The sequence below is a fragment of the Triturus cristatus genome, chromosome 6 (genome assembly GCF_964204655.1).
Source record: "Triturus cristatus chromosome 6, aTriCri1.1, whole genome shotgun sequence".
In the NCBI taxonomy this organism is placed as follows: domain Eukaryota; kingdom Metazoa; phylum Chordata; class Amphibia; order Caudata; family Salamandridae; genus Triturus; species Triturus cristatus.
Window position 1 is genome coordinate 899,120,266 of NC_140589.1, and position 14,631 is coordinate 899,134,896.

General features: G+C 41.6%; 1 protein-coding gene across 2 annotated transcripts in view; it reads right to left on the minus strand.

Moving 5' to 3' along the window:
• Nucleotides 1-14,631, minus strand: part of WASF1 (WASP family member 1) — a 365,875-nt gene that overhangs the window by 51,067 nt on the left and 300,177 nt on the right. For both annotated transcript variants that reach the window (XM_085611549.1, XM_085611550.1), the window contains one exon: nucleotides 11,914-12,067. In XM_085611549.1, coding sequence (XP_085467675.1) covers nucleotides 11,914-12,067 — 154 coding nt within the window. The remainder of the gene's footprint in view (nucleotides 1-11,913; nucleotides 12,068-14,631) is intronic.

Sequence of the window (14,631 nt, forward strand, 5' to 3'; positions counted from 1 at the left end):
ATTCAAAACGTAACAGTGGTTAGGGTTGGCTTTACTAATAATTTATTTCTACCCAAACAAAATCCTTTTTAGCAACATTAGGATAAAGAAAGACTGGGGAAAAACATACCTTTCTAACCTGTCTCATGCAATTTACATGCACCTCGTTGATGGCGGCACATAGCTCACAGTGCTATATTACGATTGTAACTTATGAACTGCATGTAACAAAAGGATCTCTATCTCAAAAGCAGTAACCCACTGAGCTATCCACATAAAATACAGTTCTGCGATCTGCATGGTGCATGGTCTTTGCAACAGACATTTTAACCCTCTGTGCTACTATAGAGGAGTCAAAACTGCCATTAGACAAAACTCCCACTCCTCTCTAGCAGGAACATTAATCACCAGAGTTATCCTGACGTTTTTATTGTCTGAAAACTGCTGGATATAAAAGGAACTCTGCAGCGGGTGCTTTTACACCCATAACAATTTTCAAAAGACAGCAACCCCCAGTTCAGCCATAAACTGGCCCCCGGAACAAAACCGACCCCCAACCTTCCAGCCTCCTAGGGAAAACCTTGATTTCCAGTCCGGCCAGTCCAACCTTGCCAAAGCCGTTTTGGGATATATTCTTTGAGAGTAACGGAGCAGTTTGAGACAGCGCCTATTTGAGATTGAAGCCTCCTCCTCCTCCAGGGAACCCACCACTGCCTTTCATGACTCGGAGCTTATTAAAGTTGGTCGGTGAATTCATCACTAAAGTTTTATATATTTGAGATATTTACCCCTTGGGCGTGAGGGGAGACATTGTCCATTTAGCCCCAAGAGGGCTAAACTTTGGGATCGCTACAAGAAAGTTAATATATGGTGTGAGTGCATGACGGAGTTGGTGATATTAATAGTAGGGAAAAAAAAAATAATAAAAAACATAAACGTACCTTTACTGCCGGCTGCCGCAATGTTCTACTCCCGCGCCACGCCTCGCTGCTTCTCGGCTCCGGCTCCTGCTCCTGCAGTACAGTTCCCATGAGCACAGGCTCCCAGACCCCATGCAATCCCAGCACTTGTCTCATGCTATTACTCCCAGCATGAGAGAAGCGCTGGGATTGGGCGAAGCAGACCGGTTTTGCGCTCCAGCAGGGACTGCGAGCCTGTGCCCCTGAGCACTAGTATATCTCGAAGGAACAGCCTGGAGATATCCAATTGCGCATGTCGGTTTGGCTGTCCTAAGACGGCCAGCCAAACCGACAGGCGCACTTTCAGTGCCTACCACTCCTCCTCCCCTGCTGTGTGACGCTGCAGTTTGACCCCACCCGCCCTAGACTAGGCAGCCTGGAAGTAAAAATAAAATGACCATAAAGTAGTTTTCTTCTCACTGCTGCAATTCATCAGTGGGGCGACGCTCCTCCGCCATAGCGGAGAAGCTGCTCCTGGTTTCATGCTTACTTTGCAAGCACTAACAGTGTCCTTTCAAACCGGGCCACAGCTTTGGCAATCGAGTACATAATGGTGCAGGGGCAAGGGGAAATATTACTACTTTTGTAGCAGTCTTAAAAATGTGAAATGCTAGTACCAGAGCACTTTTATGAATCAATACAAACATCTGAAATATAGATGACAATCTTTAATGGTTGGACCGAAAGTAGTTACAATGCTTTCTGCTTTACCAGCTGAAAGCAATTTAAAAGTGCGTGTTCCGGTCTGGCAGTTGTCTATTACCGACTGCACCACCACAGGGGCAACAGATACAGCGGGTGCTAAATGCCACATGGCCACTGTATTTGAAAAAGAAAACGGTTGCATGGGAGTGGTACTTTAGACTCGATCATTGCATATTTAGGAATCAATACTTAATACAAGATCAGGCCATCCATAGCCAGGCCTAGGAGGCAAAGCGCAACGCCCTCTGATGGGTCCAGGGCCAACAGGAAAATGAGTTGCCCCTGCGGTGAAAGAACTCTAGTGACGCCTTTATGGCTACTCTCTTGCCATCTAAAAGCTTTTTCAAACACTGGGGCAAAGAGAATCAGATCAGTATCTGACGGAAGAAGGAGGAGTTTCCCCTGAGGTAAAATAACCTGCCTTGATGTCAAGAACCTCATTTTCATTCTCTCAAGTACAGCAGCCATGCAGGACAGCTGGCTCCATCGGAACTCTTTGAGACCACTGTTTTTCACTGGTAGGGGTGAAAGGTACAGAGAATGCTACAGACACCCTCTACCAAGACAGCAGTGAGGCATTCGATCGGAATTCTCTGGATAGACCATGGGCACATCTACCACTGGTGCAGCATGTGCAGTGGACCGGTGCCCAGAGCTCCCCGGGGCCCACTGTACCCTGATAACTGCTGTTTTAACTACCACCCAACAGATGTCAAAAGGGCCATTTTCATTGCTTGCATCAGGACCCATTGCTTGATTGCTACACCAATCTATCAGATGTGAAATGTGACCCGAGGGTTTGAGCAGTAATCTGTTGTGTCCTCTGAAGTGTGATGGTCTCCAGGTTTCAGAATTTTACCAAATTAATAATAATGAAAACAAAGGTGCCAGTCCCATTTCCCCCTGAATTTCCCTACACCAATCCTCATCTTCCAACTAGATTCCATTAAATGTCCATTTTAAGGTTTTCTCATCCCTGCCTATCCCTGATAATTCTAAATGTAACAATACATGATCCGAGAAACTATTGTCTAAAAGCACTGGATATATAACACCGTATATTACCTAAAATTCATACCAAAATTACAGATCTACCTAAAAATCTCACTTGATTATTATAAATAATCAGTAAATAATAATATCAGTAAAATGAACCCTAAAGTGCAAACCAGTGCCAGGATACATAAGAAAATAACAGTACTACCTAAAACTCTCAACCAGTTGTTATGGATGTTGTAACTTTTCCTCTCATTTCGTTTTACAAAGATCCCTACATTTTTCATCTCATGCACACTTTCAAATTTAAATGAGCTTTCTCCCTTTTCTCTCCTCTGCTTCCCCTTCACACCCTGTGCCCCCTTAACACCCTGTGCATCCCCCCACCCTTCAAGCAGTTCCCTCCCTGTGTACATGGAGGAGTACCCCACTTCTCTTCCCGTCCCCTTCCCCCTTGTGATTGCTGGTTGCCATGTGGCTGCACCCCTTCCCTTGTGCGCTACTGCTACTGAGGCTGATTAGCCTCAGCCACCCTGGTGACTCCCAGCCTACTTTATACTTTATTTTGAGAGCATAATTTTTACTGCAGCCCCTACTCTGCCTAGTATTTTTGACTTCCCGGGCTTAGATCTCATTTTTTTTTTTTAAACAGCCCTGTCCTAGTTTGAAATCTGTTGTAGTAATTCTTGTGCGTTCCCAACATTATCAAATATGTGGAAATTCCCTTTTGCCAAAACTTTCCGCTTTGATTGCTGACAAATGGATGCCTGCGCACCCTTTGATTATAACATGTCAATCATTTTCACGAATTTCCAAAGTCTCTTTGCTGACATAGCTGACATGGCAGAGAAGACTCTAAAATTCGAAACTTCTTCCGTCGACAATGTTATTTCCGCAATAGCTTTAGTAAGAATTTTCTCTTTTATTTGATCATCTGCAAAGTTCTACAAAATAGTACAAGGGATTCTTGCGTTGGGAGACCTTTGGAAGGGAACTCTGTGGGCTCTAGTAATAGTCAAATCTCCCTCAAGTTTGGGGATTGCCTTCTTCAGAAAGGTCTCAGCCCACTCGCATACCTGGGCGCCTTCAATGGTTTCAGGAACGCCTACCAGCCACAGATTGGACCTTCTATTGAAGTTTTCCATATCCTGTAGCTTGGATTCAAGAATCTCTGTATTGTGCTTAAATTGGGCTAGTTCCTGATCGCAGGTTGAGACTTTGTCTTCTAAAGTGCAAACTCGCTCTTCCACCTCCTCCAGGCGTTCCGGGATCTAACCTAGAGATTCTTCTATCTGAGAGAGCCTAGTGTGTAATGAAGCGATTCCCACTGCCTGCGAAATCCGGAGCTCCTTGATCTCCAAAAGTATTACTTCAAACATACTCTTTATAGTAGGGTCTGTTTCTTTAAAGTTTCTAGAGGCTTCATTATTGCCTTTACACTGAGAGTTCAAATTTGTAGATTGGTGTTGAGCTACTAATCCCTCTGTAGCCTCCAGTAATAGAATGTGGGGTACTGTCAGGGCAGGAGTAGGAGCCTGTGGTTTAGAATTATGCGAAAGTGGTGTGGCTGGTGGCTGGCTGACAAGAGTTACCGCTGTCATCGAGAATGGGACTTTAAGAAGAGCTGAAATTGCTTACAAGCCGGGGTAGAGAAAGAATCTATCACTAACATCTTCGGGGAGGGGGGGGGGGGCCAGTGTCTGTACATACTACTTCTGTCCTTGGCTCAGGGGATCCCTGCCCCCTGAAATTGACATGTTGCCTTGGCCCACAGGGGAATGCGCTTGCTCTTGAGCAATCAGCTGTTGGACTTTCAAATTCATCCTTTGCTGGGCGTTTCGTGGAGCACGCACGCTGCCTGCAGTCTTCGTGCTTGGTTTGGCACGCATCTTCCTTTGTGTTTCTGGCAGCCGATTTCTGGTCTTAGAATCTGCTACAGGGTCACTGCATTTCTTTGTTTAACTGGGCGCATACTCTGTTCTCCTCCATCCACACAGATTCTTTATTCCCCTGAGCCACGTATTTTTTGACTCAACCCAGTTAGCTTTTAAATTGGCGATATGCAGCCTATTGTTTCCTCAGCCCCTTCCCCCTTAATTTGAGTTTTGGATTTAGCTAAAGTTCTGATGACTCTTCATACATGGGGTTATACTGTATTCCCTCTTCTTTCTCTTTCTGCACCCCCAGAGAGGTAAACAGAGGTTGGACCCTCTTCATTTAGCTCACCTCCTTCTTTCCACACCGTTCTGCTCCAGACCGATACTCAATTGGCTCCCGCTCCGTTGTCGTTTACGTAAACTACCTTCGCTTCTGCACCCTTCCGAAGGTAAAGCTCTATTATCCGAGGCCCTGGGAGCCCGCGCCATAGTTCCTACTGATTATCCGAGGCATTTCTCCCTAAAGACGTCAAAAACGCCAACCGCCGTGGAGCCGTAGGATTCCTCGTTGCCGCTATCCTTCGCTCATCGCATCAGTGCTTCCAGGGATGGGGTTATATCGTCCAAACAGATTGCTACTAGACGTGCGCAACTTATAGAGAGAAATCATCTTGAAGCTAAAGTTAAGCTCACAAATGAGCAATATTTAAAGGATAAAAATACCAGGAATAAACCGGCATTACAGCAAGCATGTCAGGAAATGCAAGACTATTATTACACCACAGTTTATGCTTCCAACTCTGCCTATCTACAGAAGGTATACGAAGAAAGTGAGTTTACAGGTAGATTTTTTGCCTGGCAAATTAAGGACAAGCTAGCTCAGAACAGGGTGCATGCATTAACTAATAAGCTCACCAAGAGCCGCACCATAGATGAAAACACAATACAGAGCGAGTATGTCAGGCATTACAAATCCATTTACTCCACTAGACAAGAGGTAGACAGCAGAGAGCTAGACTCCTTCTTTAATGGATTACAAATCCCCAAATTAACTGTAGACCAACGTATACATTTAATAGTGGATGCCTCAACACAAGAAATAGAAGGAGTGGTCCAATCAATGGCAAATGGTAAAGCCTGCGGGGAAGATGGCATCCCACCTGAGTTTAAAAAAAAAAATCAGCGTAAGCCTGAATAACGAACTTGTGATATTGGCTAATAATATATTATATGGTGAGGAAATACCACCCTCTTTCCGCATCGCTGTGGTTGTTAGCTTTTTAAAAAAGGACAAAGAAGCAGAGGATGTAAACTCATATAGACCTACCAGTTTTACTGAACTCAGATGATAAAATCATAGCTAAATTAATAGCCAATAGAACCAGCAAATGTATGGGGTCAATAATTCATAAAGACCAATGTGGTTTTATCGCAGGGCGACAACTATCTTTTAACACCACTTTTTTAATTTAAGCATTGGATTACTTTACACAAAATATAATTCCATCTCAGATTATGTTTTTAGATCCCAAAAAGGCTTTCGACAATGTATGCTGGTGAAGCCTTTTTTATTCACTAGCAAAATTTGGGTTTCCTCCTGAGTTGATAACAGTTATTTCGAAAATGTATGAGGGGGCCACGGCTCAAATAATAGTGAATGCCAAGAGGGTGGGTCCTGCAGAGTAGTCCTCTGCTTTTTGCATCCTTTATAGAGTCCTTGGCCATAGCCATTCGCATTTTAAGCAATACAACATCCCCAATACCTGGAATGACTAATATTAAACTATATGCCGACAATATAGCCCTTTTTTTAAAACCCGGGAAGTGCAAATGTAAATTTTTAATCTATTGAAGGAATTTCAATCTATTGGGGGCTATAAAATTAACACATCTAAAACAGAGATTCTGCTTTGCAACTGCACATCTGACTCGTTATTGGTGGACTTAGTTCCATTGATTAATACACGTCCTAAGAGGTATTTGGGGATATATTTAACAGGACATATTAACAACCTCAATGTCTTAAACTATATCCCTCTCGTAAACAAAATAAAGAATAAACTGTCAAAATGGAAAGATCTCCCTGTTTCAATAATAGGTCGAGTAGCCATAATTCGAATGATGATATTGCCTTTATGTAACTTCCTTTTTTCAGCTGTTCCTAATGCAGTTCAAATTACATTTTTTAACAAAGTTCAAGGTTTTTTACAACATTTATATGGGCAAATAAAGTGCCTAGGCTATTAATGGATATGCTTTTTAGACCAGTGCCAGAAGGGGGGCTAGCTCTCCCTGATTTGAAAGAGTACTACCATGCTAACTTTGCACACACTACATATAGAACTATGAAGGTTTTAAATATTAATAGGTTGATAACCTTTTTTTAGACTTAATTTATAAGGAATATCTGATCCGAGATTTCATGCGTTTAATAAAAACTCCTAAAAAAGTAAGATATATAACTCTCCAATGGAGCATTAAACGGAAAAAACAGCTATACAAACATTATTCAATCCCCACTTTGAATGGAGAAACCTTTCTTTCGGATATCCATGTAGGGGAAGATTTAATATTAGAACCAGAACTTATGTCCAACTGGAAAAATCAAGGTTTCAGCAAAATAGGAGATTTGTTGGGGTGTTGGAATACCTGGTCTGAAATAGAACCAATGCTTAAACACAGTAAAGTTATTTTGCAATGGTCATTTGTTAGGGTTAAATGCTTTTTATTGGAACTAAACCCTATACATATTTGTGATGCCAGCAATCTCGTAGAGCCACTAGTATATCATGTACATCGCATGTCAATAAGCGACTGGGTCTCACTGTTCCGGACCAGTGGGGCAGATATATTATATCCAAAAGTACAAAAAAAAATGGGTAAACCAGTAAGGGTTGCATATTTCCAGTATGGACTGGATTCAGATTAATAAGTTTAATAGTTCCCTGCTAAAAGCGGCAACTTTAAAAGGATGTAGTTTTATTCTAAGTGGTTGCTGTATCGTACTCCAGATTTCCTGCATAAAATCAATCCCCAGAACTCATCAAACTGTTTTTGATGCAATTCACAGGGAGGAGCGAACTGGACCCATATTATCTGTGAATGTCCGAAACTAGATGGATTCTGGGGGAGTGTTAACAGATATTGTTATGATACTCTGAAAGTCCCCCAGCAACAAGATACCCAGACAATAGTTTTAGGATATTACACAGGGCTTACAGCAACCGCGCTACAGAAAAAACAGATATGTATCATCCTGGTACTAGTTGCAAGAGCACTGATTTTACAAAAGTGGAGATCGAATGACAGCCCCACTCCCATACAGTTATTTAGTAAATTAACAAGATTAAAGAGCATGAAAGAAAGTACGCTCTAAGAGCAGGCTCATATAAGAAATGTAAGGCTTTGTGGGGAAATCTGTGTTAAACTACAATGGCAGGTTTTTTATGTTCTCGGATGGATATGCTTTTAAATATCGCTAAATTAGATTGTATAAACCAGGTTATGAATTATTATATGTTGTAAAACCTTTCAAGTTCTTGAATTATGTATGGTTTATAAACATGCAACGTGTAAATAAGTTGACATGGTTAATAATGAATTTCATCTGATTTCTACTAATGTACTATGAATTTATGAGCTATCTCCAAATATATATATATAAATATTTTTTTTTTAAAGGATTCCAGTCCCAGAGGTGCATGACCAGCCTGCCCGACTGCACAAATGGAGAGTCGACTCGTGCATTCAGGCAGAATATTAGGTGGTGCAGTCTGCTTGGACCAAACTCCCTTGGACTGTGACAGAATTACTAATAACTGTCAAAAATATGTGACGATCCAGAATGTGTATATTGAAGTTTACATGTGTGTTCGACGAGAGGTTTTTACTATAGATAATCATAACATTAAAGATAGTTGAATGTGGCCCAAAAAACAAAGTTGCGTCAAACCCCAATTTCTTTCCAAAGTTCCTTTTTTTTTTCAATTTGATTCAAACATTACAAACAGCCAACACATTTAGAAAAAACCCTTTTTTTCAAGGCTCATGTTTTAAGTCAATAATTTTCTTTGATAAAGTAGCCTAGAATGACTGTTTAAATCCTCTATCCTGTATTTATTAATTCATCCAAAACGTTTTCACAAGTGGTGGGTTGCCAAATCCTAAATATTTTACTAGCTCAATATCCCCCCACTGAGGTATCAGGAATTGATGCTAAATTGGCATTTTTGTACAGTAAAAAGGCCTCCCCACTTTACCTTGACTTTTGCACAGGATGCTTGTACTACTGACTCTTACACTGAGAAATCTCATCTGGGGATCAATATGTGCACTGTTTGGTGAAGGAAACTCCTTGTGCGCCTTCCTACAAGTCATTCTCCATCAGCTAATGGGGTGATTTGGTTTCTCGGTTTAACCTGGTCATAATTTGTTCGTCGAAAATGCAAATGCACAAATCAATATTAAAAAAATGTCTGATGATCCTGATAATCTGAACATTAGTTGGGCCAGGAGGAACTGTTATTAGTTGAGTGGATGAGAATTCCAAGCAGACCCTGTGCAAATGGGATGCATTAGAGACCCATCTCTGTTCCTCAATGCAGGAGACGCTGACTTTTTTTTTTAGGTTCAACTGGTGTTTGTCAGACAAAGTACAAGAGATGGAGGTCAGAGGCCACTTAATCTGCTGTGGTATACGTTAATCAAGATTTTACAAATGAAGGTGCCAACATGACAAATTTCTGGGTATGTGAGGGATTTCTAACATTATATTTCATGCTGCTAGATTTGCAGCGGAAGGATTACTGCATACCTGAGTTTATTAACCTTCTCAGTCTCTCAATGAGTTATAATTAATCAGGCACTTTGTCCAAGGGGCACCCCAAAAAAATCAGTCTTCTCAATGCTTGATGTATCTTGAATATGAAAGCAATGTATCTGTGCTTTTCATTGTTAAATTCTATGTTTATTTATGATTAATAATTATCCTTTTTACGACTCAATTTGAGATGTAAATTCTGAAGCTGAAACTGATTTATATAGCTGTGCAAAATAGGATGACATATTTTTACTCTAATGAAAATTCCCATAAAGGGGTTGTATTGTAAGAAGCCTAGATGTAGTTTATAGCCCGGGGTTAAACTCCCAAATACATAATTTCAACAGTGAAAAAGTGAGCATATAAAACAAAATAACAAATTGAAACATTTACTCTTAGAATGGACCATAGTTGCGCCCAAAGATCCACCCACCGAAATATTTAGCTCTCCAATCCCAGCCACACACAATCACTACCCACATATGGGTACTCTGTGAATTTTGCCCAATGACACTCCCCCTCCCCCGCCCCCCCAAATGTGCTATTGCTATTACTACTTCTTCTGTGTAGAGGCTTCAACCAACAGTCCTCATCTTATTAGATGCTTGCTTTTCTATTTCCTAACCATCTCTGGATCCATTTATTTATACTGGATCAAGTTTTCTGACAACAGTTAACAAAGGCTAATGGAAGTTTTTTTAAGTTTCCAGGAGTAGTGAAAGACTTTAAATGGATGTTATTCTGGAACAGCAGCCAAATCCTGAATCCTCAGCTATGACCCCTGACGTCTCTCATTAAATAATTGAAAAAGGGCAAACTACTGCTTTTGTGTGTCAAGTATAATTCATCACCCTTCATCATAAATGCTTGATTCTACAGTCTCCATCTTCCACCTCTCAAGGACAAGGCCTCATTCCACTCACCCAGTTCTGTTTTGCGGGATGGGAGAGCCGGTTATATAAAATAGTAAGATCGTGCAGCCTTTCCTGAGAGTGAGTCAGTGACGGGTCATGCCCTTTGACTTATACATGACTGGCTGATAGCAATGTCTACAAGTCAGAACTGTAGGGGGTGTGAACATTACCTTGAAATACACCACGCTCTGGAGTCATTTCAACACCTCAGTAAAGAGGACCAAGCATGATTATGCATCAGTATCAAATTGTAGCCAACTGAAACTGCTCTGGATGAGAAGGTACAACTTGCTAGATGCCAGTATGAATGCCTAAATTCCAGAAAATCTCTGCTGCTTTCACGGTTCAACCTTACTGTTGGGGAACACAACACAGTAATCTCTGACTCGTGAAGACCATTTTGTAGAAAGCACAGTCTCTTCTTCTGGGGTTATGAATCAGATTGACAGGAGCTGTCCATCAAAACTACTTCAATGGCAAGAACCCCATGATGATGCCTGGTACCAGAAAAGCACAAGTAGTGAACTACTGAGTATTGGACGTGGACGTTTTTGACGCCACCTACAGAGGACATGTTGAGAGCCAAGTTCAGAGCTCAATGGGGAAGAGAGACATCCCCAGACAATGCCAGAGCACCCGCTGTCCCTAGAGCGGTGACCAGTTTCTGCAAAACACTATTAAGGCTGGCTGTCTAGATCCATAGACCTTGCCAAGTCGTAACCCAACCTGCTGCACTATCTAAATGTAAAGCAATTGAGAAATCACATCTCTCATCGCAGGAGATAAGGCATTCAGCTGATGGAATTGAGCTAATTTTTCATTTTCTGCATATGCTTCAAGAATCATAGGGCCGTAACTCCAAAATACATTGTGGCTATCAGCAAATGAATGTCAGCAGTAAAAAGAAGAACTGCACCAAATCATAAATGATTAGGCTATAAGTTAATTATTTGTGGAACAGGTTTAAAGGTGAAATAATGTGAAAAGTGGTCTGCAGGTATGACTGTTCCTGGGTGTGTGTATATGCTGTGCAATCGGAGACAACAATCATGGAGGACCGCAGTCAACTGGATCCAGGGACTCCCAGAAACCCTATGGAACACGGGAGGGCTACGCCTGGATAATTGTACACTTGTACTTCAATCCCATCCCCAAGGAAGCAGCATTGAAGAACTGTGACGGGAGGAAGTTGAGCCTAAGAAGCCATTACTTACCAGTAAGTGAAGGTTGGGATGCCTGGTGGTGGTGGTGGTGGTGGTGGTGCGGTTTACACTGTCTGAATGGGGCTGGCAGCCGAGCCTTGTGTGGATGTTCATTTCATCCGAAAGATCATAACACTAAATCTGGTCAGTTGTATCCATAAAATGTTTTTAAAAAACTAGAAGTCTGGTAGGGATGGGTAACTGGTTGCCTATTAAAGCTCTGGAATCAAAAATGTAAAGTAAAGTACCGTATTCAACTCCTTGCCATCTCTGTATCCACCAGAACCCACTGTGCCTTGTTGTGGAACACCAGTGAAGAGCGGCAGTACATATAGCTCCAGCATCTATGTGTCTAACTAAAAAGTGTCGATGGTTTAAGATCCACAGTGCTCGCCCTACTAAATGAAAATTGTATGCTTTATTTTTGTTTTCTGAATGAGCATGCACAATTTCTTTACTGACCTGTAGGGAGAAAGTATATTGAGTGGTGGTGGCTGTTCACATAGTTCATAGGTCTCATGTAACGGAATAGGCAAAGTCTTGCGATGAAATAGTTGCTGATCTTGAATTGTGGAACTTCGAAAAGCTTTCCTCATTGTTATGTCCTGCAGTGAAACTGTAATATAAAGCAAAAAAAGGTTATTGCTTAATGCCATACTTGCTGCTGACATCACACTATTGTCTTATTGATTGTGGCTAGAAAACATGCTACACAAAGTTTACAATTAAAAAAATACTTTTCCAAATATAAAATGCTCACCCGAAAATGTAATTCCCAGCCCCACTTACATATCTTATGCAGTAAAGGTGCAGTTATTTGATAAAAGCATGTTTCAAGAGAGCAGGAGTAAACTGGTGTCTGTAATCTTGTCAACTTTGATATAGAAACCCAATAGTATGGCTGAAAAATGAGGTTCAAGTAAATTCACATTTTCGGCAGAGGCTATCCAATAATACATGTAGTGCGATTTCATATGTCCATATTCCATTGGCTTTCTGATCGATATAATAAGATAAGAGATGAGCTCACCATGTTTACTGAGTTGGACCCAGCGGAGGGTAGGAAATATAGAAAACGATGAAGACCAAATGATAAAAGAAGGACTAACAAAGGCCATTTGCATCCTCCAGCATACCCAAATAATCCCCATTGTGCATCCTCTGCCTTCTGAGAGACACTCATATAAAATGAGTTTGCTAACTGGGCTCCAAACTTGTTAATTATTCTTCTTAATCTTATATTTGCTACCTCTTCAACCAACAATGTTTTAAAGCTGCACACCAAATGGGAAGATGGAGGCTGCTGGAATTAAAGTGAAGAGATTTACAATATATACTCAAACTGACCATTTGCTTCAGAGCTGGTATCCACCAAATGATGCATCTAGCACCGCTATTATGCTAACGGTGGCCTTGGACAAGACTTAAATGGAAACTTGTCTATACAAGAAATGGAAGCAGCTGTCGCTTCAATGGTGCCCTCAATAAATGAGCACACCATGATGGAGTAGCATCTTTATATGTAGGAGACACTTCAGAGATCAACGGATGTCTAGAAAGGCTGTAACATTTCAACCATAGGTTATAAAGGAGCCAAATAGTAACATTTCATTTTTCCTGGCGGTGAATGGCCTTAACAAACGTACTTAGCAAAAATTAACCTGTATGGTCCACTCTTATGATACTTCTTTTTCTCAACACCTAGGACTGCCCCAGAAGATCATTTGATTCACAAGACTGCCAAATGCCAATCTGTTGCTTGCATCAAAGAGAAGATACAGTTGCACCAATGAGTGATATATTATTGAGTGATTGTGTCTGACGACTGGTGATTCATGTGGTGGCAGACAGTAAGGGAGGGTGTTCAACTGTGATTTCTTAATCATCTTGATTGAGATGATTTGCAATGCTTGGGGCCAGAATGATGCATGATCATTGTTCCTGGAGGTGATTGGCCCTTTCACACTTTGCCAGATTTACTTGTAGGGTCCACTCCTTTTTTCTGGTTCTTCAGAGACCAGACCAGTCACTTTAGTTAACAAACAAAAACTCATACACAATACTGCAATTCTGTTTCTCTACTTGATCTTCCACAGCAGTCACTACATGTCTATCTTGCTCGGGTCTGGACTGGGATGGAGTTACTCAGAATCAGGAGGAGGATGGAAGAACTCAGGGCGGGGCTACCTCATCCACAGCTAGAAGAAAGAAGTTATCTACTTCAAAGGTTAACCATGACTCTGAGGCCTAGTACTCAGCTATGTGGAATAGAGAGAGGTGAGTTGATTTGGGAAATGCTGCTGCAGAGAGCGTGTGTTCCACTGATGGTGAAAGTTAAACTCAGTCTTCTTGTATTTTACTCTGCCTCTGAGTCTTCTTGGTACACTCCTCAAGAAGCTTACCTTCCTTCTATACCTCTCTTTGACTCTACAACACAGCTTCTGTTTTACCATCCGCAGGCCTTCCTGTCTCCTGCACGAACGAAAGGTGAAAGCTGAGCTCAACACTCCTGCTTACCTACCAGACCAGTCCAGGCAGGCACCCAAGAGTAATGGACATTCCCGAGGAGAATGCAGATGCACCACCCAATTTGGCAATATAGTACAATTTTTCTTTTAACAATCATATTTTTAGAACTGGGTGGGTTCACTCCTCCAAATTAGATTTTTCAAATCTAGAATACAAAACATTTAAGCATCTGGTAACTTGGGTCTCTGGGGCAGAAGTACTGTTTGCAATGCATTTAACTGAACTGTCATACTCATTCCTTCGTTTCCTTCCACAACATATTGATGACGATGACATGCTGCTCATCGCCCAGATGAATCTTGTCCTTGTTTAGTGTTTGTTTTTGTCACACCTTTCCCCAAATTCCCTTTCTGATTCATTCATCACACCGCTAACCATGTTCCCCCACGCTGTGTGACTTCTTGAGGTGTGGGACTTAATTTACACCATAAATGGATCACACACTTGGTGGGGCAGAGGTGGTAAAAGTGACAAAAACTGACTGCAGGATCTTCTATTACCTAAGCAATAGCCCACACTGGCCCCATTTACCCACCCACACATAAAGGTGTTCCATTTTTAGGTATCGCCTGGCGTTGCAGGCCTTTTGGAATCGATACAGATTCGGAAGTGACTTTAAGCCATGCCCTTGATTTCAATTGGCTCGCGTCA